General features: G+C 52.8%; 2 protein-coding genes across 2 annotated transcripts in view; one reads left to right on the forward strand and one right to left on the reverse strand.

Moving 5' to 3' along the window:
* CATSPER3 (cation channel, sperm associated 3) overlaps positions 1–4,005 on the forward strand; it is a 48,128-nt gene extending 44,123 nt beyond the window's left edge. Inside the window, exons 3-7 of the mRNA XM_011935357.1 lie at positions 245–427; positions 1,126–1,266; positions 1,659–1,793; positions 2,652–2,809; positions 3,818–4,005. Coding sequence (XP_011790747.1) covers positions 245–427; positions 1,126–1,266; positions 1,659–1,793; positions 2,652–2,809; positions 3,818–3,920 — 720 coding nt within the window. The 3' untranslated portion in view covers positions 3,921–4,005. The remainder of the gene's footprint in view (positions 1–244; positions 428–1,125; positions 1,267–1,658; positions 1,794–2,651; positions 2,810–3,817) is intronic.
* Positions 4,006–20,233: 16,228 nt separating this feature from the next.
* Positions 20,234–26,379, reverse strand: PITX1 (paired-like homeodomain 1). Its single transcript, XM_011935240.1, has 3 exons — positions 26,259–26,379; positions 23,805–24,037; positions 20,234–21,856 (listed from the first exon to the last, which is right to left on the reverse strand). Exons 1-3 carry the CDS (start codon positions 26,347–26,349, stop codon positions 21,314–21,316), a joined length of 867 nt encoding a protein of 288 aa, XP_011790630.1. The 5' UTR covers positions 26,350–26,379; the 3' UTR covers positions 20,234–21,313.

Here is a 26,379-nt window from a genome sequence, read left to right on the forward strand (position 1 = left end):
TCAGTCTTGCCCCATATGACATGTGCATTTGTCCCTGGCACCAGTATTGAGCGTCTCCTTGTCGGCCCCATCTTCACACGTAGGTCCCTGTCTTGTAACCTCAGTCTTGCCCCATATGACATGTGCATTTGTCCCTGGCACCAGTTGCTAGGGACAGCTGTGAACTGGGCAGAATGGACCTCTGTCCCTGGAGCCCACCCAGCCCAGTGGCACCCTCACCTACCACAGTGTCTCTGCCTTGCAGACGGTGATAACTGCCATGGGACAGACGGTCTACTCTGTGGCCCCTGTGGTCCTCCTGCTCTTCCTCCTCGTGTTCATCTTTGCTATCTTGGGCTTCTGCCTGTTTGGATCTGCAGACAATGGTGACCATGATAACTGGGGGAACCTGGGTGCGGCTTTCTTCACCCTCTTCAGCTTGGCCACGGTACTGCGTTTGGGAACAGTGGTGAGGGCAGGGGCCTTGGGAAGGGACAGCCTAGGTGGTGTGAGTGTGTGGACATGTGGGGCCTCACATGGGGCTTTCCTCATGTCCAGGTACTCAGTTGGGCCCAGGGAAGCTGGGGTCTGTTCCCTATCACAAGCCAGCACCCTGCACAGGGCTCCATCCCTCTAGGCCTGTGATTCCTTAGAGTGCTTCTACATGTCTCACAGGGCGATCAAACTTTGCAGAGTTCTCAAATAATAATTCATTTGGATTCAGTTTAATTTATAAATGAAACCCATGTCACATAGCCTTGTGGGGAACCGGCTGTCACAAATCCACCTAGAAGAAGCATGTAAAACCCAAATCTAGAAATTTAGATTCTGCTGGACTCTGGAAAGAGTGGGGTCTTTTTGAAGGTGGGCCTGGCAGAGAGGCAGTGTCTTTCTGGGAGGGTTGGGAGGCCTTGAGAAAAGAGACCTCGAGGCATGTTGGTCAGTAGCATCCCCAGCCAGGTGTGCTCTGCCTTCCCAGGCCATCACGTATGTGCTGGAGCCAGTGGACTGAGAGGTGTTGAGGGGATGACGTGGAAGCAGAGCCACCCTCCTCCTCAGTGGGCCTGGCACTCCCTTAGCGTATGTGAAGAGGAGGCCTGTGCCACTGGGCCTGGGCCCTCAGCATACTCTGCCCTGCCTGAGCAGGTTGATGGCTGGACAGACCTGCAGGAGCAGTTGGACATTCGGGAATTTGCTTGGAGCCGCCCACTCACCATCATCTTCATCTTGCTCGCCTCTTTCATCCTCCTCAACATGTTCGTGGGTGTGATCATCAAGCGCACGGAGGTGAGGCCCCGCCTGTGAGGATCGGAGGTCAGGGCAGGTGTGGCACGTGGAGCTGTAGGGCAAGTCTCCAGGGAGGACCCGGAGCTGTATAGCTGTGTCTTCCCAATGAAGTGGAGTAGAGGAGGCCAGATGGGCCTGTCCCTCACCCGGCCCAACTCTCTTCCCTGAGCCAGTGCATTTGCCTTGCCTGCTGATGATGGTGGTCAACAGGATGGTGGGGCCTAGGAAGCCTCTGCAGCTGCGGTCGGCAGCTTGAGTGGGGGCTGGCACTGTGTGGGGAAAAGTGCTCCTGCTGAGGGCCTGAGCAGTGGTGCAAGGCTGAGGAAGAGGAAGGACTGGGTCTGGGCATGCAGCAAGAGCCTGTAGTTGACCTCCATTGTCTGACTCTCTAGGACGCCATCAAAAAGTTTGAGCGAGAGCGGCTGTTGGAGCGGCAGGTGAAGGTCATGGAAGAGAAGCAGGTGATTCTGCAGTGGCAGCAGGAGGAGATCAGCAGGTTGATGCAGGTGAATGGCCCCCACAGGCAGGTGGACAGATGGGTGGATGGATCATCAGGCTGATGGGATGGTGAGGAGGAGGGGCCGTGGTGCCTGTGTAGAGAGCAGGTGACCTCAGGCACCTGCAACCTTAGGTAAGACAGCCGCCTTCCTCCCATGTTTTATAGAATCAGCCTTTACTGTTGGCATTTTTGTGTTTCTCTGGACCTCTCAGAGTGTTGAGTGCTGTGATTATCATGTCTCCCTCTGTTGTGGGCAGAACTATACTGCTGGGCCCTTTGGGGCCAGGCAGTCTGTGCTGAGGCTTCTTCCTGAGGGCTCACTGGGTGCCAGGCAGCCATGGCCCCAGGCCACTGAGTGGATGAGGATGCGGAGGCTCTGACAGAGTGCCAGACAACCTTGGTTCTCTCAAGTTCCTTAAACCAGAACAAGAATGAGCAAACCAGGCTGGAGATTTTCTGTCAAGCATGATGCAACCATGAGGGACCAGGGTGAATTTTCCCTCTGAGCCTGAGTGCTCTGAGCCTCCCATGCTGAGCCTCGGGTGCTCTGCTAGGCCTCCCTCCCTTTTTGGGTGCATCCCTCCTTGGCCTCTTCTCTGGGGTGGAGACATGTGCCTGTCTTCACTGTGCCCAAGGTTTGTCCAGGGTTGGGAGAGGCTGCGCTGAGCCTCAGTTGGACTTCATGTGCTGCCTGTCCTCAATGGTGACCGCCTCACCCAGGAGTCCAGGTTCAGAAGGGGTCAGGATGAAGTTGTGACCAGGCTGAAGCTTCCTTCCAGGACCAGGGTGAGGCCGCTGCCTGGGGCCCATCCTGGAGGTTCTCCATGCCTCTGTGCAGCTCGACTGTCACCTTCTCATCACTGCTGTCTCATGCTTTCCTCTCTAGAAAAATGCTGACTGCAAAAGTTTCAGCGAGCTGGTGGAGAAATTTAAGAAGACCTTGCACCACACTGACACCATGGTCTTGGATGATTTTGGCACTAGCCTACCCTTCATCGATATCTACTTTTCCACTCTGGACAACCAGGACACAACGGTCCGCAAGTCAGTTCCAGCCGTAGCCTTCCCTGGTCCCTGGGGCTTCCTCGAGGTCGGGCTGTGTCAGGTGCCCTGGGAGGTGAGGGGGATGATGACTGAAGTGCTGATGGGCAGTGGGTGGGTGGAACATGGCTTTCTTGGGGGTACAGCATTCCATGTATACACAGGGGCTGGGCTGCTGTGTGGACAGGCTGTGGCTTGGGGGAATCTGCCCCTCCTGCCCCTCCCCAACCCACCTTGACTTGCATGTAGATGCCAGCTCCGTAAAGTCTCCAGGCCTCTCCTCACTAACCCTTTTCCAGAGTGCAGAGGAAAGACCACCGGGTAGTCTCAGCTTCTGGCCTGCTTGTGCCACTACCTTCCTGTGTGGCCCTGGGCAGTTCTCTGCCCCTTTCCCATCTGTCACATGAGGGGCTGCTGGGCTGATTCAATGAAAACAGTGTATGTGAAGCTCTGGACCTGACCTGGCCCAGGGCTTGTGCTCAGTGTGAGTCAGCTGGGATTATGAGCAGCCATTACTGAGCAGGAAGGATGTAAAAACCTGGTTGATGGCTGGACAGGTTGTGGGCATCAGGAGCTATGGTGGGCTGTGGGCACTAGGGAGCTACAGTGGGCTCTTCAGCGAGGACAGATATAATTAGCCTGGCTTCTCAATGAAAGCCACTTGGAGGGCTTTGGAGATGGGAGAAACCAAAAGGAAGGAGTTGTTGGGGAATGCCCACTTTTGGCCCAATAGGGGGTCAGTCACTGTCTGGGCAACTCCACACAGTTACTTCTGTCAGGACCTAAGAATTTATTTCCAACCTGACACATGAAGTAAAATCCCTTGCTCCAGGGGACCCCAGGCAGACTGGCAGATCCAGGATTCCAACCCAGCCTGATCTGGCCTGAAGTCCCTGCTCTTCTTTGACCCTATACCTGTGCAGGTGCAAACGTGTGGTCAGTGGGGCTAGGGGGTCCTCCTGGAGCCTGCCCCTGACCTCAGATCTCATCTCCTCCTGCTCCATTTTGCAGGCTTCAAGAGCTGTACTATGAGATCGCGCATGTGCTGGGCCTAATGCTGGAAGACTTGCCCCAAGAGAAGCCCCAGTCCTTGGAAAAGGTGGATGAGAAGTAGCTAGGCATGGGGACGCCCATGTGCTGAGAGCCTTGCAGAGTATGTCAGGTCCCTATTAAACACAGGCTTTCTGAGGTGTCCTCTCCAGAGTTGCTGTGATTATGGCATTTCCCCACCTTTGAGATCGGGCCTGGATAGGTGCTCATGAAGTGTGATTCCCCAGAGCCAATCTCCCATCGCCCACCACAGGACATGCAGACCTAGGGAATGGGGAGTGGGAGGCTCAAGGCTTGTCCTAGCCAGAGGCCACATCCAGGGCCCATGCTGGCTCTAGGCTCCCTGGACCTAGCAGCAAGGACCTGGGGAAGCTGCCTGAGGACCACAGACCAAGACGACCTCCAGCCACCCTCCAAAGCACATGGCCCCCTTGAGCTGGTGTGGCCCTGCTGATCTGGGTGTGGGTGTTCTCATACTGACAGAGTCACATCTCCCTCTGTGGACCCACTGCTGCAGAGACCCCTCTTTGGAAGGCTACTCTGATTTCCCCAAGGCTCACCCCAAGGGGTGCTGCTAAGACTGGCAGGATTCTGTTGTGTGGGCCTGGAGCTCAATCTGGGGGAGTAGCCTGCTGGCAATGCCAGGGCACCTTGCACAGAGCCTGGGAAAGGTGGCATCATCAGCACTGTGTGCTGCTGCCTCATATGGTTAAGTAGGACTCTTCACTTAAAAGGTGGCATTTTCTCTGTTATTCCTAGCCATATGACTACCAGGGCCATCAATGCCCTGGCACCACTCTGGCTTAGCCATGATGGAGCCATCTGAAGGCCCCAGCAGGGCAGCACAGCACAGATGAAACTCCTTGCTCCAGACTGGCCAGCCCAGAGGCCTGGCAGTGCCCACTGTACACCATTGCTGGGAAGTATGCCTGAGGCTGTCACCTTGGCAGTGCCACCTCACACAGAGGAGGAGGTGTATTCTGGGACTGCTACCTGTAGCTGGGTGCAGAAAGGCCCCATACCCACGCTGGGGATTCAGGTTAGCAGAAAATGCATGGGGTAGCGTGGAGAGAGGCTACACAAAGAGTCAGGCCTGGGTGGTGGCACCCCTGAAGCCACAGGACAGGGGCTGTAGGAACCTGTCCTCCTGGTTTCATCTATACATCCAACTGCTATCTACTGAGCTATGCTGGGTGCTGGGGCTTCTATGATGAGAAACCCATGGTCTTGCCCTGGCCCTCTTGGAGCTCACAGTTGTGTAGGGAAGACAGTCATCCAGCCACTGAGGAAGTGACAATCATTGAATTCAGAGTGGGGGGACTCCATAGAGAGAATCAGGGACACATTGAGAATCATGAAAACAGTGTGGAAGAAGGATGGCTCTTCAGGATGAGACCTATTGAGGTGCTATGGGGGAATCCTCTGAGGGCAGGAAATGCAGCCTGGACACTTCCTGCACGGAGACAGCTTTGTGTCCATGCCCTGAAGCTGGGCTGGGGTAGATAGGGTGTTTGTGCCCCTCATGACAGGGGGAGTTGCTCTGGGTCTGACATGTCCAGGGAAGACGCCAGGCTCGGGGCTTCCAGGGGTGCTCTTGTGGGTGCAGCCCCATTAGCAGGGCAGGCAGGCCCCAGGCAGTGGCTCCAGTTCAGGGCCGGGACAAAGCAGACATTGCCAGCTGCTCACACAGGGTGTGCCAACATGGCCATGGGAACGCTAAAACATATCCAGCTACTCTCATCAGGAATCCTGGGAATTGCCCTAGGCATCTGAGAGTGAACAGAGATTTAAAAATTGGCCCGCAGTGGGGCAAGGTAGAAAGTGCCATGGTTTTGGAGTTGGGACACCTGTGTTCCCTCATAGGGAGACCTTGGGCAAAGTGTCTGGTCTTTCAAGCCTCATCTATTTCCTGTGAGAAATGTGATGATAAAACTGACCGGGTACAAGGATCAAATCTCTGTAAGGTGTGAGAAAAGAGGTAGTCAACTTATGGTTCACCCTTCCCCACTGTCAGCCCTCACTTCTGCTGGGGGCATCTGTAGTGGGCTGTGCTGGTCAGGGGCTGAGTGGGATGAGGCCGGCTTGATGCTGCTGGTGGTGGGGAAAGTATGGAGCTGAGAGCAGGACGCAGAGGTCAGGAACTGTACAGGGGTATGAATGGGTCCTGGGATGGAGCTGGTTCAGAATGGGCAGATGACACGTCAGATCTGAAAGGCCTGGATCCCATGCCTAGGAAGGCAGACTTTGGGCACAGCCACCAGGGCGTGGTGTGAGAGGGTGCATTAGTCCATCTTGTGTTGCTGTAAAAGAATACTGGAGGCTGGGCAATTTAAAAGAAAAGAGATTTATTTGTCTCATGGTTCTGCAGGCTGTCCAGGAGGCATGGCACCAGCACCTGCTTCTGGTGAAGCCTTAGGAAGCTTCTACTCATGGTGGAAGGCAAAGCGGAGCCCGTGTGTGTCATGTGGTGAGAGAAGGAGCAAGAGAGAGGGGAGGAGGGCTGCCAGACTCTTTTAAACAACCAGCTACCATGTGAACTAACAGAGTAAGCTCTCACTCATCACGAAGTGGGGGCACCAAGCCGTTCATGAGGGAGCCACCCCCGTGATCCAACACCTCCCGCTAGTCTCCACCTCCAACATTGGGAGTCACATTTCAACATGAGATTTGGAGGGGACACACATCCAAATTATATCAAAAGGCAAGCTGCCTTTAAGAGCACAAGAAGGCTTTCAGACAGCAAAGAGCTGGTGGGGGCAGAGGTGACGTGCACAGGGCTGGCCCAGCACTGCTGGCAGAGCAAGCTGATGGATATTTGGCACAAAGTCCCAAAGCACCATTTCTGTTTGGCTCTATTAGCCTGCAGAGCAAACACGGCAGATTGGAATCCCCACTTGGGCTCTCACCAACTCAAACAGGCTTGGCCAAGACCTTTAATTGATTTGCTTAGGGCAGAAGTGGCTCTGCTTACCCATGCCTGGCTGTAGAAAGCAGGACCCTCCTCATCCTCCCCTGACGCTGGAATCTAGTAGGGTTGACCCTGAATGGCTCCTTCATCTCCAGCCTGCCAGTCTGATGGTTTGGGGGCCCGAGTCTCCTTCTGGTCATGCCCAAGCCCTCCCCCAGTTCTTGTGGAACGGATTTGGAATTCAAGGCTGGAGGTGTTTGGAGCGTGGCCGGATTTTCTTTTTTTAAAACTGTTTTCTCATTCCACCAGCAGGAAGCAGGCCCTGTATTGTGGAGATCGAGGCAGTGACTGATAATGTGAATGCTCCTGTCCGTTCCAACAGCCCCTAGAAATCTGATACTGAGACTCTGGAGACTGTGCCCCTTGAGGCTTTCTTCAAATGTTTTAGGACACCTCCTAGAGCAAGCTGGCCTTCAGCAGGTCAGGTTGGGCTCTCCGGGCATCTCTGCCTGTGTCAGGCTCCCTGGCCCCAAATGGGTCTGCTGTGTCATCCTACAGGCCCTCAAGAGAGAAGATGGTTCTGAATTCCTGTCTAGGCTACTCAGAAAGGAGAGGTGGTTGTTCTGATTATAGTCACAGGGGTTGGAAAGAGGGGAAGGAGATAAATGTGATGGTGCAAAATCTATCAACATGGGCATCCCCACTCTTCCCCATACTGTGCTACAAAGAATTTTGTCTGTGCTTGGTCAGCCACAGGCTGCACCTGACCCAAGTTCTATGTTTGACTTTATTGTAGGCTTTGTGTGATGTGGCATTAGGAGAATGGTGGAGAGCCAGGCCTGCAGAGCTGGAGGGAAAGGGGAGTATTTGTGCTTTCTCAGCCAGCTCCTGCATTCTCCTCCATGCTGGTCAATCGGGGTAATGGGCAAAACAGAGGGAAAATTAAAAGACCAGTGAGGCTGGATGAACACACAACAGGGAGCTGGGAAAAGGGAGGGAAGGAGGACGCAAAATCTGAGGGCTGAGAGTCTGGGAATTGTGGACAGCAGCTATGACATAGCTGGTGGGTGTGCCCTGGAGATAGGACAAAAGAGGGGGTTAAGTGTCCTTGTCGGTTAACAGTGGGATCCCTATAGGTGTTCTTCGAGAGAGGCAAATTATGACTGGAATTATCTTAAAATTATTTTTAAATTTTATTTTAATTGCTCTACCTTTTAAAAATGAAGCCCCATGGATACATTAGGCCATGTGGATTCTGGGTTATATTCAGGTTATATAAAAGATCACCCTGCATAATAGGGACCTATTGGGTTAACAGTGGGAAATGCTAAGAGGGCTTTCCACGGACTGAGCCCTTAGCTGGATCAGGGGCCTCCAGGTGAAGCATACCAGAGGGTGGTGGCACCAGGTATGACTGTCTTCTTGCAAGATGAAACTAAAGTATCAGAAGGGAAGTGTGCAAGAAACCAGAAGGTGATGAAGAGCCTGTTTCAAAACTCTTGGGAAACTGCAGAGTGACTGGGAGCTGTGTGAACCGGTGACGGACCGTGGTGGCGTTCTCACAGCAGCAGAACCTCGCTCCCCTCCAGCTTGGCATTTGGGGACCACTGCCCCTGACTTCCTCTCTCCAGTGCTACTTCAGTGCCTGGGATCAGGGCCTGAGATAAAAAGAGCTCTTCAAAACTTGACGTTGGAGGTGGGCATGGTGGCTCACACCCTTAATCCTAGCTGCTCAGGAGGCTGAGCCGGGAGGAGTTTGGGGCCAGGAGTTTGAGACCAGCCAGGGCAACATAGTGAGATCCCATCTCTAAAATGTAAAAAAGAAAACTTGACACTGGCTCAGAGAAGGAGGGATCCAAACAGAGGTCAGGCCAGAGCTTCAACGGCACAGCCTGTTCTCCTTACTGACTGTGGAAATACTGCCTTCTGTTTTGCCAGTATTTCTGTTTATAAGATTTTTTCACATGTATGACTTTCAATCACATAACAACACTTATTCCCATTAAACAGGTGGCAAAACTAAGGTTCGAAGAGGTGATGTAACCTACCCAAGGTTGTACAACTAAGGGGGAAGAACCAGGATTCACAACCAAGTGTGTCTGACTCTTTAGCCACTGCTATGGTGCCACACAACAACATTCCAAGGAATTGTTGTCCCCTTTTATAGGCAGGCAAGCCAGCACTCAGAGACTCACTGGGCCAAGGTCATCATTAAAGGGCAGAGTCAGTATTTGAACACAGGCCCCTCTGCTCTACTGCTTCATAGCAATCTTGTTCTTTCTTATTGAAGCAGCTATTTTTTCAACTTTAAAAACCAAGCCATGATTCCCTTCTGAGAGGGACCTGACTCTGAAAAGGGGGCGGTGGTTGCACAGACGGGTCTTGGTTGGCCAGTGAGTTCACTGGCACCTTCTCAACGCTCAGTCCAGGCTCTGAAGTCTGCTGGCCCTGGGAGCCCCAGGAGCCTGGAGATTGGGAGGACGGCAGGAAGCAATCTGTGTGCAGAAAGGGTGGTGACTGCAGCGCCTAATGAGGAAATTACAGCCTGGGCAGAGAGAGAGGTTTGGCTTGACATCGCCTTTCCCTGGGCTTCAGTACAGCAGGCCCACATGGAGGCTTGGCTGCAGATGGGATGTGCTGAGCAGGCGTGATTGGGTCACAGCAGGCAGGATGCACCAGCCTGGTTGGTGTCCAGATGCCCACAAGGCTGGCCCTCTAGGGTGGCGACTTGCAGGCAGTTTCCTCCGCCTGCTCTTGCACCCACTCATAACTTGATCAGCAGGAGCGGCAGCTGTGGGCACCTGGAAGCACTGCCTTGAGAGACTCTTGGCTGGAGTTTTTAATCTGACCCTTGAAAGGGCAAGTGGAAAAGGAGAGAAAACATTATCAGGTGGGAAAAGCTAGCTGCAGAACTATACATATGTAACACCATCGGTATTAAAATGAAAAAAAAAAAAGGAGAAATAAATAAAACACCACACATAAAGTGGCAGTGAGAGGTTTTGTTTTTTTCTCATTTAGGTGGCAAAGATGACAGACAAAACCTAGGATCAGGCTGGGCGCGGTGGCTCACGCCTGTGATCCCAGCACTTTGGGAGGCCAAGGTGGGTGGATTACGAGGTCAGGAGTTCAAGACCAGCCTGGCCAATATGGTGAAACCCAGTCTCTACTAAAAAAAAAAATACAAAAATTAGCCGGGCATGGTGGCGCACGCCTGTAGTCCCAGCTACTTGGGAGGCTGAGGCAGAAGTATTGTTTGAACCCGGGAGGTGGAGGTTGCAGTGAGCCGAGATTGCACCACTGCACTCCAGCCTGGGCAACAGAGCGAGACTCTGTCTCAAAAACCAAAACCAAACAAACAAAAAACCTAGGATAGGCCTGGGTGTGGAGAATGCACACCTTTGTCCACTTTCGGCAATGCAAGTAAGTGTGGCCTTCTCATAAGGCAATGTGGATTAGATTTTATATGTGTGTTTCTAGGACCCAATCATTCTACTTCTTGAAATTATCTCAAGGAGCTAAATAAATATCAAATGCACAGAGATGCATGGATAAGGATGTTTACTGTGGCTTGTTATAATAGGAATATAAGGAATCACCTAAATGCTCATTGGTGAGGAACTGGCTATATTATTATGAATCCATGTTTGTGGCCATTAAAAGTAATGATTTCTTGATAAGAGAAGATGTTCTTGATATTTTATTGAGTGAAAAAAGTGGCTTTCTAGAGCATCATGGGATCTGGCATCCTTTATGTAATAGTGAGTGAGCATACAGAATGTATGAGCGTATAGACATATATGTCTGATGAAGGACATCTGCAAGGATAATCATAAAAATATTCATAGTGGGCCGGGCGCGGTGGTTCACGCCTGTAATCCCAGCACTTTGGGAGGCCAAGGTGGGCAGATCACGAGGTCAGGAGATCGAGACCATCTTGGCTAACACGGTGAAACACCATCTCTACTAAAAAATACAAAAAATTAACCGGGCGTGGTGACGGGCGCCTGTAGTCCCAACTACTCGGGAGGCTGAGGCAGGAGAATGACCTGAACCCGGGAGGCAGAGGTTGCAGTGAGCCGAGATCATGCCACTGTACTCCAGCCTGGGCGACAGAGCCAGACTCTGTCTCAAAAAAAAAAAAAAAAAAAAATATATTATATATATATATATATACATAGTGGTTTGTGGGATCTCGACTTTTGTCCTCACACTTTTTTGAACTTTTAGAATTTTAAGAATGAGTATGTATTTTATAATCAGGAAAAACAACAGTTTTTACCTTAAAAACATTGTACGTGTGTCTCCCTGGTAGGTGGAAGGGCATTCTCTGCAGAAGGAACCAAATGCACAAAGGAAAGCGGGCAGGAGCTCAGCGAGGGTTTAGGGAGTGCCGAGAAATCAGTGTGGCTGCAGCCTATGCTGTGGGGTGGGCAGTGAGGGGCTGGAGGCTAGGGCAGTAGACTGGAGCCAGATCCTGAGGGCTTACATGCTCAGCCGGGCAGTTTGGCCTTTGAGGGATGGAATCATGGTAAGCAAAGCAATGACCTGGCCAGATTTCATTCCCACTGCCTCTGAGGGTGGCTGTATCCCCTGCACTTGGCATCTAAGGCTCTTCTATTCTCCCTATTCTGTCTCTCCTTCCTCTTCCCATGCCTCCCAGGGATCCCCTTTGCCTGGCTCAGTCTCACCTCTGCTCCTGCCTACCCATCCCAGTTCTGCCTGTCTTTTAAGGCTGAGTACCAGGCTCCCTCTAACAGGAAGCCTTCCCAGATTGCTTCCGTTAGCCTTGATTTCTCCTTTCTCGTACTCTCACCTTTGATCTTTTGAATCCTACATTGAATCAGGCCTTAATTCCTCTATCCATAGATATTTCTTTTCCTAGCACCAGCTGGGGAGGGCTGTGAACTGCAGGATCATCCCTGACACCTGGACGCCAGTGATCAGCCTGCCTGAGATATGCCAGCTTTAGAATCCTGATGGAGGGAGGGAGGGGGAGGGCAGCAGAGACCCAGCAGTTATTTTATGCCTGTCACAGGCACAGTGCCAAACACCACATACAACTTTTCACATTTTCCCCACTTTACAGATGAGGAAACAAGCTCAGAGAAGTTCTGTGGCAGTGACTGAGTGGTGGTGCTGTGAGTTAAACCCAGACTCTGCCTAACTCCAAAGTTCATGCTCTTAACCTCCATGATCTTGTCTCTGGCCCTCACTTCTCCACCACACCCAGAGGTAGGCTGGGCTGGGTGGGCTGAGGCAGGGCCTTCCTAGGCCTTGCTGGCCAGAGCAGGAGGCTGGTGAAAGCCCAGGACTTAAGGGACTTCAGAGAGGGACGTGGTTCCCTCTCACCCAAGGCGGAGCTCTTGACCTGGTGGAGGATCTGGGGCAGTGTAGCATCCCTGCTGGGGGCTTGGAAGTGCCACTACTCCCAAGGAAGCAAAGCAAGAGGCTTCCCTGGGGAACCTGTCTGGAGGGGAGGGAGGCTGGACACGTTGATCAAGAAAGAGCGTCTTCACTCAGAAATCCTCCAGCAATACGAGGTCAGTGAGATGAAAATGAGTAATTTTGTGCCTCTGAAGCAACCTTGAAAATGAGTAATTTTGTGCCTCTGAAGTGTAAATATACAATTGACAGCAATATTTAATGGTCACATCCAGGGTCTTTTCAAACCCTGACAGGAAACCCTCGGAGGTAGAGGTTGGCAGGTGGGTTCAATACCCGCTTGACAGAGGGTAACTGGGGCTCTGTGAAGTGAGGTCATGCCCCGGGAAGAGCCCAGCCCACGGGCTAGGATTTGGATTCCTTGACTCCTCCAGGGGATCATGCCCTCCTCCAGGCCCCTCCACCAGCCTGGGCTCAGTGGATATCCCTGCCTGGAGGGGCTGGGTGAGTCGCTGTGAGCCTGGGGGGCTCAGTGGGCTTCAGTAGCCCCACTGTGGGCTCTGGATTGTGGGAGAGTTGAGAGATCTTGGTGGAGTTAGTGCCAAGATTGGGAGAAGCCAGGGATTCACCATGAATTGTGTGTGCCTGTACTCATTCCGGCCTTGGTGACACAATAGGAATGCCAGCTTGGGGGATGGAGGAAGGATCCTTGGCCACACAGTGCCTGGGTTGGGGTCTTTTGTGTAAGGGTATCCTTTATTGAATTGCATTTACCGAGAGGGAGAGAGGTGTGTGTGTGTGTGTGTGTGTGTGCCTGTGTGGGCATGTGTGTGCATGAAGAGGCTGGAGTCTGGGTGGGGATGAGCATCCATCCCAGTGTGTCCTGGAAAGTTCCCAGATAGCCCACAGGAGGGAACAGTTTGGGGAAACCCTTGCTGGGCCCCGCCACAGTCTGGCAGGCGGTGAGGTGGCCAGCCACTTTGTGGCTACGATGTCTTAGAGAGTTTGCCAAGCACTTTCTGTGAAGTCATTGGGATGTTAAACCCTTGGTTCAATTAAATGGGTTAATAAGCATTGTCTGATTTTGATGAAGAATAGTAATATAATGTGATAATAGCAATAATGGTGCTATTAGCTGCGATTATCACACGTGCTGCACTGTCCCAGGCATGGAGCGGGGTGCAGCCCGCATTCCCGCATGCTCAGGCTGCGTTTTCCACTCATAAAACCCCATTCTTCAAAGCCTTTCCAGCCCAACTCCCGATATCCATTTTCAGGACAAATTACCAACACTTAAAAAAAATTGGTCCATTCTGCGTGAAAGCCAAGTTCAAATTACTGTTCCTTTACCCTTTATGTTGGAAACTTAAAAAAGGGTAGGTGTGGGAGCTGAGGGGGACACAGGGGACAGATAGAGGAGGTGAGGCAGAGGAGGGGGAAAGAGGGAGAACGGTCTATGGACGAAGAAGAAAAAAGCGAGCCTTCTTGTTTCAGGAAAAATGTATTTCTGGAATGATGTTTCAGTTTACTCAGGCAGAAAAATTAGAAATGGTGTGCTTATTAAACAGGCTAAGTAAGCATGACTATTTTTAGTAGTGTAGTAAAACCTTGGTAATTTGGACCTCTTTAATAAAGATTCCATGATCATGCTGGCTGGCAGGCACACACTATGTGTGTGTGTTGTGTGTGTGTCAGGGCAAGGTAGGGGTGCAGATCGGTTGCTGAGTTGGAGGTTGGGGAGAGGGGAGAGTGCAACAAGGGATGGAAGGAAAAGGGAAGGACTCCCTCTTAGGAGAACCTGCTTCAAACACTGAGCTCTTTTACTTCATAATCAAAGATCATGACAAATTCTTCTCACTGAACACTCTTAATGGCACCTACTAGTTTGACACCTGTTCAAAGAAGAATGTATTTGAAAACAAAAATTTCATTTCTGTCAAAATCTGTAAAGGTTTACTTGATAGCTGTCATACTAGCCTCCCTCAAATGAGGCTGCATCCTAGGTAGCTGATGACTGGCACCTCAGTGGTAGGACAGGGGCAGTGGGCAGAAGGTTATTCCCTGTCCTGCAGGTCACAGGGTTTTGTATTTTTAAAATAATCATTATTTTATTTCATCATCGCAAAACTGATACATTGTCAGCGCAAAAAGACCTTGAAAGGGACAAAGTTTAAAAATGTTCATTTTCCCCCTGTCAAAGGTAGCTGTTATTAACACTTTGTACATATCCATAAATTTCTCTGTGCATATGTAAGAACAAAAATGGTACTGTGCTTCAGACTGTTTTGTTGCTTGCCTTAGTTTAGCCTTTTTGACAGAGAAGCTCGGTTAAAAAAAAGGACAATAGTGAATCTACATTTAATTTTATACTAAACTTACAAAGAAAAGTCATCCATCCTGGGTTGCTCTTTTGTGGCCACATAGTAGACGCTCAATAAAGGAAGTGTCCTTAATGGGGTCCCACTGCTATGCTGCATAGAAAGATGAAAAGTCAGGATGAGGGCCATGCAAGGGGTCAGCTATTGCTGGGGCCTCCAAGGGACTGCCGGTTGAAGAGGATTCTAGGGAAAGATTTGCCAAACAGTGAACACAGCCTCTGGGAGTCCTGGGAATCAGCCTCTAAATACCTCTCTGGGTAATGAAGGGCATAAACACAGATATACTTTCTGAATAAAATTGAGGTTAAAATATACATAAAATTTACCACTTTAACCTTTTAAGCTGTACAGTTCAGTGGCATTAAGTACATTCACATTGTTATGCAACCGTCACCACCATCCATCTCCAGAGCTTTTTCATCCTTCCTAAGACTCTGTACCCATTAAACAGTAGCTCCCCGTTCCCCATCCCTCAGCCCTTGGCAGCCACCATTCTATTTTCTGTCTATGAATTCGCCTCTTTTAGGAACTTCATATAACTGTAATCACAATCTTTGTCCTTTCGTGACTGGCTTATTTCACTTACCACAATGTCTTCAAGGTTCATCCATGTTGTAGTTGTGTCAGAATTTCCTTTTTAAGGCTGAATAATATTCTACCATATGTATACACCACACTTTGTCTATACATTCATCTGCTGATGGGCACTGGGGTTGCTACCACTTTTTGGCTATTGCGGTAAACCTGTTTTAGCTACTGCTGCGAACATGGGTATGCAAATATCTCTCTGAGCCTCTGCTTTCATTTATTTTTAGTATATACCCAGACTCTCACTCTGTCGTCCATGCTGAAGTGCACTGGCACGATCTTGACTCACTGCAACCTCCGACTCCTGGGTTCAAGCAATTCTCCTGCTTCAGCCTCCTGAGTAACTGGGACTACAGGCACGTGCCACCATGCCCATCTAATTTTTTTGTATTTTTAGTAGAAATGGAGTTTCACCATGTTGGTCAGGCTGGTCTCAAACTCCTGACCTCAAATGATCTGCCCACCCTGGCCTCCCAAAGTGTTGGGATTACAGGCGTGAGCCACCGCGCCCGGCCCATCGTACTGTTTTCTGTAGTGGCTGTACCATTTTACATTCCCACAAGCAGTGCACAAGGGTCCCGATTTCTCTGCATCCTTGCCAACACTTGTTATTTTCTTTTTTGATAATTGTCACCCTGATGGGTGTGAGGTGGTATCTCATTGTGGTTTTGATTTGCATTTTCCTAATAACTAGCAATTTTGAGCCTCTTTTCATGTTATTGGTCATTTGTATATCTTGTTTGGAGAAATGTCTATTAAAGTCCTTTGCCCATTTTTGAATTTGGTTTTTTTGTTGTTCAGAAACACTTTTAAAAATGGTGCCAAGAGCTGCCTGTGCTGAAAAGGAGTGAGTGAGTGAGTGGCAGAAGACGGAAAGACGCAAGATGGAGGACAGAACGGAGTGCAGAGAGGGAGAAAGGGTCAAGATATGTTTTGTGGAGTGTTGGGGTGAGGGACGGCCATCCCTCAAAATTTTTTTTTTTTTTTTTGAGACGGAGTCTCGCGCTGTTGCCCAGGCTGGAGTGCAGTGGCGCGATCTCGGTTCACTGCAAGCTCTGCCTCCCGGGTTCACGCCATTCGCCTGCCTCAGCCTCTCGAGTAGCTGGGGACTACAGGCACCTGCCACCACACCCAGATAATGTTTTTTTGTATTTTTAGTAGAGACGAAGTTTCACCATGTCAGCCAGTATGGTCTCGATCTCCTGACCTCATGATCTGCCCACCTTGGCCTCCCAAAGTGCCTCAATTATTTTATTTAACAAATGTTTATTGAGCACCTACTATGTGCAGACACTTCTGAGGGGATGCTGTCTATACCTGTTTGACTCAGTTCACCATGCTGGCTCTCTGACTACACTGATCCTGTCCAGCTGCCAGGGCCAGCCTCCGGGAGGCAGTGTTTATAGTCACAGCCCATAGACTCTGCAGTCATGCTAGCGATTGAGTCCCTAAAGTGGTGTGGTGCAGCTTAGGACAGGTTACATGACGTCTCTGAGCTCCACATTCCCCATTTATAAAATGAAGCTAATAAGATAAATGAAACATGTCAAGTGCAGTAGGGGACAGCACAGAGTGAGACATTTGACTCAGCCAGCCAGAGCAGCTTTCATGTGAGGGTCATCCTGCCCTCTGCCTCCTCCCTGCTCCACGAGCAGCTTCCTGTGCCCTGACCTGCTCCTCCGCAGTGGTCTGATTCATGGAATTGCAGCCCCTCCAGCCAGGGCCCCAGTGGCCATGTCTCCTGAGTGCTCTGCAGCTGCTTGACAGGTAGGCACCTGTCCTGGGCAGTACCAGCCAGTCAGGAGGCAGGACCCAGGAACCTGCAAAAGCAACGTGGGAGTGTGAAGAGTGGGGTTCCCCTGATGGCACAGGCAAGGAGGCAGGCACCAGCAGGGGCTGGGAGGTGGCCTTGGGGTGGGGTTCTCCCTATCTCGGAAACGGGAAGCTTGTAATCTGGACTGACCTGGGAGCTTGGATTTCCTGATTGAGAATTCAGGGCCCTTTCTTCACCAAAAAGCTGCTCTGTGCCTCTGCCTGCCCCCACCCCAGGGCTTCCTCTGTCCCCGCTACCTGTGCCCTCTGTTGCTGTCACATAGTCTGGAGCTTAGGAGGGCAAATCCTAGGCCCTGGGGCCTTTTCTGTCTCGGTTCTGGAGCCCAGCTGAGTCTAGCTTCTTGAAGAGAAATCTAATTTTTTATTTCCTTTCCCTCCTGAATACAAATGTGATTCATGTAAGGGTAGTGTACAGCACGGTGGGTGCGAGCGCATGCTCTGGTCAGAGGGTCTGAGTTCAGGTGCTGCTTCTACCCCTCATTAGCTGTCTGTGCCATGTTGGGCAAGTTACTGATTCCCTTTGAGCTTCAGTTTCTTCCTGTGAAAAATAAGGATAACATATCCCTCCGTCATGAAGTTGCTATGAGGAGCTTTACTGGGGCCTGGTGCTCAGGAAGAGCCTGCTGTTAGCTACTCATAACATGATATGCAAACAAAAAGAAGTGTCCAGGCATCCTTGCTCCATGGTGCAGGACACCCCTAGACGAGCATGCTGGGGTGAGTACCCCTGCTTTGCCCCCCACCCCGCCCTGCGTCCTGTCATCTCTTAGGGTATTGACTGGGCTCTGCCTCTCCCCAGAGGCCCAGTGGGTGGCAGGAATTGGGCCTGGTTCCTCTCCCAGGGCCTGGCCCACAGAGGATGGTGGGAAGATTGTACCACAGGACAATAGGCTGGGTGACCGAGGGCCCAGAATCTAGGATAGTTCCTGGGGTGGGGTGGGGGTGTGGTCAGGATAACTGTCAATCATGACTCATATTCAGGACACCCTGCAGAGGCAGGGAGGGAAAGCTGAGCTGGGAAAACCCCAAATGACATCTAAAGTGACCTGTTGAGAAATGTTGACAGGGAAGTCCTATTAATGCAGAAAGCAGGGAATAGGACCTCAAGAGGAGAGCCAGGGCATTTCACTTTAATAAAAGAATAACAATACCAGCCTCACAGGGCTGCGTGCAGGTAAAGGGGCTTATGAATGAGGAGTGTATGCTTAGCTTGGTGCCTGGGGCGTTGTGTAGGTTCAGTCAGCATTGGAGCTTGGTACTGAACATAGGGATGGAGCCGCCTCCCCAGAAGGACCTTGCCTGACCACCTTGTTTAAAGCAAGACCCCATTTACTCTCACAGCACCCTGTTGTTTTTCTTCAGCCTAGGTTGTAATTACACACGTCTGTTTACTTGTCCAGCAGAGCGGGGGCTGTGTCTGTTTCCACTGCTCCATCCTAGCACTGAGAGCAGGGGCACGGTCAGTGTTGAATGAATGGCGGTCCCCTCCCCCAGTCTTCTTCAGGCAGAGCTGGCTAGGAATTCTGCCTTTTTTTTTTTTTCAGAGGATTGGGCTTTCAGAGCCCCCTACAGTCCCTAGCCCCCTTCAGAGATGACCCTGCAGCCGAAGCAGCGGGAAAGGGCTGCATGCTGTAGTCTCTGCCAGCCACAGAATAGCTGGGTGGGAACAGCTGGGAGGGGCCTGTGGCTGGGTCTTACTCACCTGGTTGGCCACAGTCCTTGATGGATGATGGGGTCATTCTGGGACTACTTCTACCCTTTGACCCGTCTGCAGCTGTTTGGCCTGTGGCCCCACAGCCACACTGCATCTCCACCTGAGCCCTGTGTGGCTCCCCTCGCACCTGGTGCTAGACCTGACTTTCAGAGAGGCTTCCTTTCTGCTCCTCACTTTCCTCCAGCCCGCCTCCTTCTAGGTCTCCCCTGACTCCTGCCCTCAGCTGAGACCAGGGCCCTCTGGCCTTGGCAGATGTGTGAGGCTGAGGCAGGCCCTCTGAGTCCAGATGTGGTTGTGTTTATGTTCCCAGAGAGTGGGTCGGCGCTCTGGATTGGAGCTGCTGGGGGAGGGGTGGTCTGGCTCCAGCCCCCTGCCCTATTCCACCCCCGCCCCCACTAGCCTGTGTATCTGGCCCTGTCCATCTCAGAGCTCCACACTGCAGGTCTCACAGCATCAGGCTGACCATCCTCCAGAGAGGACCTCTCTTCATTCCTCATCTGAAGGTGAGAAAATCAGTGGAAAGATGCCTGGCTTTGGAATCCAAAAACCTACTGGCTCAGTGTGACCTTGGCCCAGCTACAGAGCCTTGGTTCCATCTGTAAAATAGGGACAACACTCCTGACCTCAAAGGCTGTGTTGACCTGGCTAGAGAATGTGTGCGCAGGGCTCTCCAGCTGTCAGCTCGTGACTAAGCCTGTGGCTGTGCCCCACTCCTAGCTAGGGCTTGCCTGGGTCCAGGGCAGTGCCAACCCCCATTATAAGGTGATTCTAAAGCAGAATATCAATCCCTCCTTCCTCCCCCACTGCAGCTGCAAACATTTTGTTTTGCCATTAGAAATGACTGACTTAAGGGAAGCAGAATTTTACAGGCAGTTTACAGGCTGGTCTTGTTCAGTAGTTTCCAAAAGCCAGGGGAGGGCGGAGGCGGCCAGCAGTCCCCACAAGTTGAGATGTATTGGAAGTGAGAAGTGAGTCCTGTGTGACGGACACTTTCTCCTGCACAGCCGCACGCCCCTGGGTGGGCTCTGGGCACGTTGTGGGCATTAGGGAGAAAGGCAGCGGGAGGCCCTCGCTAGACTCTGATAGATCCAGCTCCCTCTGTCCTGGAACAGCCTGACCCTGGCTCCGAGGAGAGAAGAGGGGCTGTTGCCGGACCCACAGAAGAAAAGGCAACCCCAGGTCTAAAGAGGCTCTCAGCAGCCACCTGCCCGAACGCTCTGGGCAGGCAAGGGCCCCATTGCACCCTGGGGCCTCGAGGGTCACCAGGGAAGAACCTGCAGAGTCCGGCAGCCGTAGAGGGAGGGGGTTCTCGCTAAGGCATCCCGCGCACAACGCCGAGAGGCGCAGCTTTGCGGGTGCGCACCGGGCGGGCTCGCAACGTCGGTCGGTGCCCTCATGGGAGCCAGGCTGAGCAGGTCAAGAATGGGGGTGGGGAAGCGGGGTAGGGAGACCTCGACGGGGGCTGCCTTGGTGCTCCCCTCCTACCCAAGGGGTCCGGTTCCCTTTCTGCCCACAGTTCCCTTTCTATCCGCCTCCCTCCTCAGCCCAATGAAGCAGTCGGGGCTCAGCAGTGCTTAGCACGCTCGGACTATGGTTTTAATAGACGTACATGGACAAGTCGATATAGACAGATTTATAATTCTATACAGTCAGTCCAACATACACAGGGACGCTGTAAACAGGGGCGCGGGCCGGAGAGCGGGTGTGCAAAGTGGGCGCAGGGCCCTGGGGCCGCGCCCCTTGCTCTACCGGCTCGACTCTTGCACGGCGGGCGGTGAGGAGGGGGCTGTTCGCCCAGACAGGGGGCCGCCTCCTAGCCCGGGAGCAGAGCAGAGGGCCTGGGCCTGCGGCTAAGCTCGAGGCTGGGGCGTTCCGAGACGGACCTCCCCCTCCTCCTGCCAGGTCCGCACTGCCCGCTGCAGCTCCGTAGCCTCAATATAGGGCTCCGGGGCGCAGGGCCAGCGGGGCTCTACCAGGCGCGCCGGAGCCGAGTGCGGCTCCACCAAGTGCCGGATCCTGGGCTGGGGCACCGTCACCCCCAATCCAACGCCTGCCCCAACGCGGATCCCGACTCGAGCTAAGGCGCTCTCGGCCGGGCTCAGCTTGGAGAGGGCATCTTGGTTTGTACGGGGTCGGGGAATCCCAGGCAAGTCCAGGTCCCGTACATCCAGTCCGCAGGCACCGCCGCTCAGTCCGGGTCCAGCGCGGCGGGGACGCGGGCTATGAGGGCGTCCTCCCCCGGCCGCTGGGCCTCTCGCCCGGGTGGGGGGGGTTCCGCTCGCCTACCGCGCCGCATCCCCTCCGCGGAGTGGGCCTCCGGGGCCCGTGGGAACACACACACACCACCCGCGCCATCCCGAGGAAAATTGCAACTCATCCATTTTTTTCGCGGCACTTTTCTCCGACGTCTTTTTGCTTTGTTTTTTTTTTTTGTTTGTTTTGTTTTTTTTTTTTGTCTTTTTGGAGGGCAGAGTGGGATCCGGAAAAGCAAACACAAAACCAACCCGGAGTGGTAAGTGGGAGGAGGGGGCTGCGCAGGCGCGAGGTCCGCAAAGCGGTGAGCCAGGGCTTGCTAGCCGGGGTCCCGCGTGTCCTCCGCGCCCGAGCCCTTCCCCGCGCCGGCAGCCGGCCCGCGTAGTGCGGCGGGGCGGTCAGCTGTTGTACTGGCACGCGTTGAGGCCCGAGGCCGGGCCCTGCAGGCCGCCGTAGCCGAACGACGAGTGCTGTTTAGACTTGAGCCTCAGGCTGGCTAGGCTCGAGTTGCACGTGTCCCGGTAGACGGTGTAGGGCGAAGCGGGAGTGCCGTACGGGCAGGCGCCCGGCGACATGGCCGAGTTGAGCGAGGAGCCGGTGAGGTTGTTGATGTTGTTGAGGCCCGAGTTGGGCATGCCAGGCACGGCGGCTGGTCCCATGCTGGACGGCATGGTCATGGAGGAGATGGAGCTGGGTGCCGAGAACATGGACTGCGACGACAGCGGGCTCATGGAGTTGAAGAAGGTGAAGCTTTTGGTGGAGAGCGGCGCTGGCGCCAGGCTCTTGGCGGCCCAGTTGTTGTAGGAGTAGCCGGCGGCGTACACGTCCTCGTAGGGCTGCACCAGGCCGCTGAACTGCGGCACGTAGCCACCCTTGCACAGGTCCAGCTGCTGGTTACGCTCACGCTTCCGCCACTTGGCTCGCCGGTTCTTGAACCAGACCTGGGGGAGGGGACGGGAGAAGGGTCAGGGCTGCTGTGGGCCGGGAGGGCCCCCACCTGGCTCCCCACCGCCTGGAGCCTTCCATCCGCCCGCTGCCCTCCGAACTGTCGTTTCTCTCCTTCTACCGATATTTCCGCTCCTGCATTCCCTCCACAATGGTTCCTTTCCTGTCCCCAGAAAATACTATTTTCTTTTTCCAATCTTTATCCTCTCTCCCAAATTATATCCATTTTCTTCTCTGAATACAGATTCTCGTTTATTTGAACAGATATTCGTTTTCTTTCTTCCTCTCTCAACCAGTTCACCTCTGCCTTCTCCCCCAAACGGGTTCGCTCTACTAAATATTTCAGTCTTTTTATTCTCCCTCAAATACAAAAGGTATTTTTCCTCCCTGAGACATAGGACTTTCCGACTCCCCCAATTCTTCGATCTGTTTCATCGCTCAAATAGTTTGCTATCATCTTTATCGGCAATATTTGATGTTTTCTTTTCGGCTCCAAATGTTTATTTTCGTTCAGTCCACCCCGCTGTCTGAACCTCTTTCTTCTCCCTCAGTCTGTTTTCTTGTTTCTCCCCCATTTTTGATCCTTTTGAATCGTCCCCAAATACTAGGCTTTTTCATCCTTTCCAAATATCTGACCTCTACTGTTCCCCTTAAACAGTTGATTCTTTTTCTCAAATACCTGATCTTTTTGCTTCCTAATTTCTTTCCTGCCGCCTAAATATATGCCAAGTATGTTTCTCCATAAATATTTAATTTTGTCTATTCTTACTAGTTTCTTCTAATCTTCCTGCCCTTCCTTTTCTCCTCCCAAATTTGGTGACAGCCTCCTAGTCCTTCCCCATCCTTACCTGTCTGCCTACCACATGCTCTCTGCCCTCTCGGATTTTCCTCCAGTTCTGAGTGGAGTTTCCTGAGCTAGTTTGCCAGACTCCTGCTTCTCAGCTTTCCCTAGTCCCCAGCACTGACACTGCCTGATTCCACCCCCACTCACCCCTACCACCATAAACCTGGGCAGGATTAGTGAGTTCAGGATTACTGAGTGCTGTGTCTTCACTCCAAGTCCCACTGGGCTGGCCAGCCTGCCTAGGGAGGGGTGCGGGTTATGGTAAGGAGTCTGTGGGCCAGGTGGGACTTTGGTCGACTTGGGAAGTGCTCCCAATATCTGATTAAATATTTGTGCCCCCAGGGAAGAAATGATTCTGTTGCTACCCTGGCAGGAAAGCCTTGCTTTTACTTGAAACCAAACGGGTGAGAAGAGGGAGAATGCAGGCTGGTCTTGGGTCTGAGATGGCATATCCCAAAAGGGATTGGGAAGGATATTTGGATCCCAGAGCCACCCCCCCACCTCACCAGAAGGGAGACCTTCCGGAAAAGGCAGAGGGCAAAGGGTCCTACTGATGGCTGGGGAGGGTGGAGAATATCTTGAGCTTTTAGCGAATCTGCTTGTGAGATGGGATCACTGCTCCAGGAAGTTTTGAGAGCCCCAAACCCAGGCACCTTTCTGGCTTCTCCGAGGCAGCCAGGCAGGACCTGCCTTTCCTTTTCGTTTTCGGGGGTAAAGCTAGCAGCTCCCGAGGTCCCCAGCGGCAGGGAATCCACTGCCCAGTCTCTGGCCCAGGGTATCCTGTTAACATCCAAGTGGGTCCTGGGCCCCACAGGGCATGGGGGAGTCCCCTGAGGGCACAGGTCTTTGGGCTGGGGCTGCCTTGGTCCTAGGATCAGGTAGCATGACAGTCAGAGGGGTTGGAGGTCCATGGCGGCCTGGAGGCCTGGCAGACGCTAGGTGGGCCAGGGCCTAAGATGGGGATCGCCGGTGGTGGGAGGGACCAGTTCTGAATGGTGGGAGAGTTAAGGTCTGCCTGTGGGTCTAAGCTCTGGAGGGCTGCAGCAGAGGCGGCCCGGGAGCCCTCTGCGCGGGTGCTCTTAGGCGCACCCCTTGCTCACCCGCACGCGCGGCTCGGTGAGGTTGGTCCACACGGCGATCTCCTCCCTCATGCTCATGTCGGGGTAGCGGTTCCTCTGGAACGTGGCCTCTAGCTCTTGCAACTGCTGGCTTGTGAAGTGCGTACGTTGCCGCCGCTGCTTCTTCTTCTTGGCTGGGTCGTCTGCGCTGCCGCAGCCCGTGCCTCCCGTGCTACTGTCCTCAGGCCCCTTGGGTTCCCCGCTGCGCTCCTTCTCTGCAGTAGGCAGGACGTGGAGCAGGTCACCTGGGCTTACGCCCCGTTGCACCCCGTCCCGGCTCCACCGAAGCACCCGCCAAGCCACCAGCGCTGGAGGTCTTCCCTCCTTCCCTCCCTCCAGGGTCCCTGGGAACTGTCCCCACTGGAAAGCGCCCGCCGGGTGCTGGTCGTCAGTAGGCACCTCTAGTCTGGTGTACCGCGGGAAGAGCCCAGGGATCAGAGCCCGAGCCGCGGGCCTGGGTTCCTGGCTGGGCAGGGCCTGCACCCTTAGCTCGGCTCAGACTGCCCTGCTGCTGATGTTGGGAGCAAATGTATGCTTTGTTTTGTTTGCTTGTTTTGCGAGCTCTCAGGGGGTCTAAATCTGAGGGGGTCTCTGCTTTTCTGAACTAGGAGCAGATCTTTCCAGCCTAAAGCTCCTCCATTTTTTCTCCTCAGGGATGTGTGGGAGCCCCACTGGGCAGGCACAACACGGCCGGTTCTCGGCCTTGCTTCCAGGCCTCCAGTCCCAAAGCCTAGAAAACCCCACCAACTGCAGCCCAGACAGACAGACTCTGTCTAGGTGACCTCGGGCTTCAGTCTGTCTCTCTTTGAAGCTACACAAAACACACGCAGCCATAGAAACATTGATACATAAAGAAAAAGAGTTTAAAAACAAAACACGGAAGCCCAGAAAAGCTCACAGCTCTATGCCTAAAGACACAGAAAGGGCCACAAATTCTCAAAATCAGACAGGAAGAAACACAGAGCAAATGTAAATTAAGAAGCCAGAAAGCTCGGTACAAACACACCCCTAACTAAATACAGATCTGTAAGTGTATAAACTCCAGGCTGACAGAAGCATTTATTTCTTTGGTATTTAAAAAAATAATGTACCGTTGTAGACAGATTTTTAACTCCCTCCCAATAAGGCCCTTACAGAGATAATTTTTAAATCCCAGAGAAACACATTATAGTTAGATAATTTAAATTCCCCAAATAACACCACTGTAAATGGATTTTGAGAAAATTCCGGAGAAACGCGCCATTTTGGATTGACTTTTTAAAATCTCCGGAAGAATAATGTTGCATGTAGATATTTTAAATTCCAGAGACCTACACTTAGTATATTAATTCTTTCAAAATCGAAAGATAAAGTTAAAATTGTTAATTCATCCTCATAGATTTGGTTCAAAAAATCAATCTATGATTATATATCTCTCTAGGTTTTAAAAATAAAACCAACCAAAGACCGCACTTAAAACTTTTGAAAACAAAAGTATAGTTCAGCGTTGATGGTGTTTTAACCAAGCAAACAGAACCTCTCAGAAAAATCACTTAGGGATGCAAAAGAGAAACAAACAGAGATTAAGAAAGTGTAAAGAAACACTCAGCTATGTATTAAGAAATGAACAGAGGAAATGAGCAGAAGAGGCGCCCATGCCGGGGAGCTCTGAGCCCCTCGGGGACCCGGGCGGCTGCGCTGGGCAGCGGATTCGCTACCCCACTGCCCGCGCCGGCCACCCCCGGGCCCAGTTAGCTGCTGGAAAAAAGCTCCAGCTCGGACAAAAAGGCAGCGCGGAGGGAGACGCGCCGGAGCCGGGGCGGGGGCCAGGGCCTGGCAGCTCCGGGCTTCGGCTGCACACGTGGGCCGGATCCCTCGATCGGGGCTCGGGCTGGCCTTGCTGGGAGTCCGGCCGCGCCTCTTGGCCCGCTCGCCCTCACCGTCTTCTGTGTCTTCCTTCTACTTGATGACCCCTCTCTCCCCGTTTACCCTTCCCGCCCGCCCCTTCTCTTTGGCCTCTCTCTTTCATTCTGTCGCCTACTGTCACGGTGTTAACCTCCCTCTCTGAGCGCGTTCTCTCGCCCGTCACCCCCATTCCTTTCTCGGTCTGCTCCTCTCCCTTCGTCCGAGTCGCTTCTTAGCGCCCAGTTGCGCAAATCCAATTTTTCCCCGTTCTATTTACTCCTGATCAAGAGGGGCTGTCAGTCCAACCCTCCAGCTGTAGGCTCATGCATCTGCCAGTCTCTTGGCGCGTGGGGACCGCGTGGAAGTGCCTTCGCGTGTGCGTAAGTTTCCGCGTTCACCGTCAGGCCGAGAACGGGAAAAAGAAAGCTCCTGACGCTTCTGGGGCGGAGAGGGAGCTTGGTTGCACGGCGCGGGCGTCAGGCCCTGCTCCCAGCTCCCCGTGTCCCGCGCCCAAGTAGGCTCCGTGCGCGCCGCGCGGGGAACGGCGCTTACCTGGCAGCTCCGTGTCAGACGACTCGCTGGCGGAGTTCTCGAGCTGCTCGCGGTGGTCGGCGGGCCGGGCCAGGTGGAAGGCGGGCCCCATGTCATGGGGTGGCGGCGGCGGCGGCCGGAG

This window comes from Colobus angolensis, unplaced genomic scaffold (assembly GCF_000951035.1).
Source record: "Colobus angolensis palliatus isolate OR3802 unplaced genomic scaffold, Cang.pa_1.0 Scaffold142, whole genome shotgun sequence".
NCBI classification, from domain to species: Eukaryota; Metazoa; Chordata; class Mammalia; order Primates; family Cercopithecidae; genus Colobus; species Colobus angolensis.

Bases quoted from the DNA above. Each gene is read 5' to 3' on its own strand.
- PITX1 (XM_011935240.1), bottom strand. From the start codon at position 26,349: ATGGGGCCCGCCTTCCACCTGGCCCGGCCCGCCGACCACCGCGAGCAG. The intron at 24,038-26,258 runs GTAAGCGCCGTT...TGCCTACTGCAG, and splicing joins GTCTGACACGGAGCTGCCAG to AGAAGGAGCGCAGCGGGGAA. The intron at 21,857-23,804 runs GTGAGCAAGGGG...CCCCTCCCCCAG, and splicing joins TCACCGAGCCGCGCGTGCGG to GTCTGGTTCAAGAACCGGCG.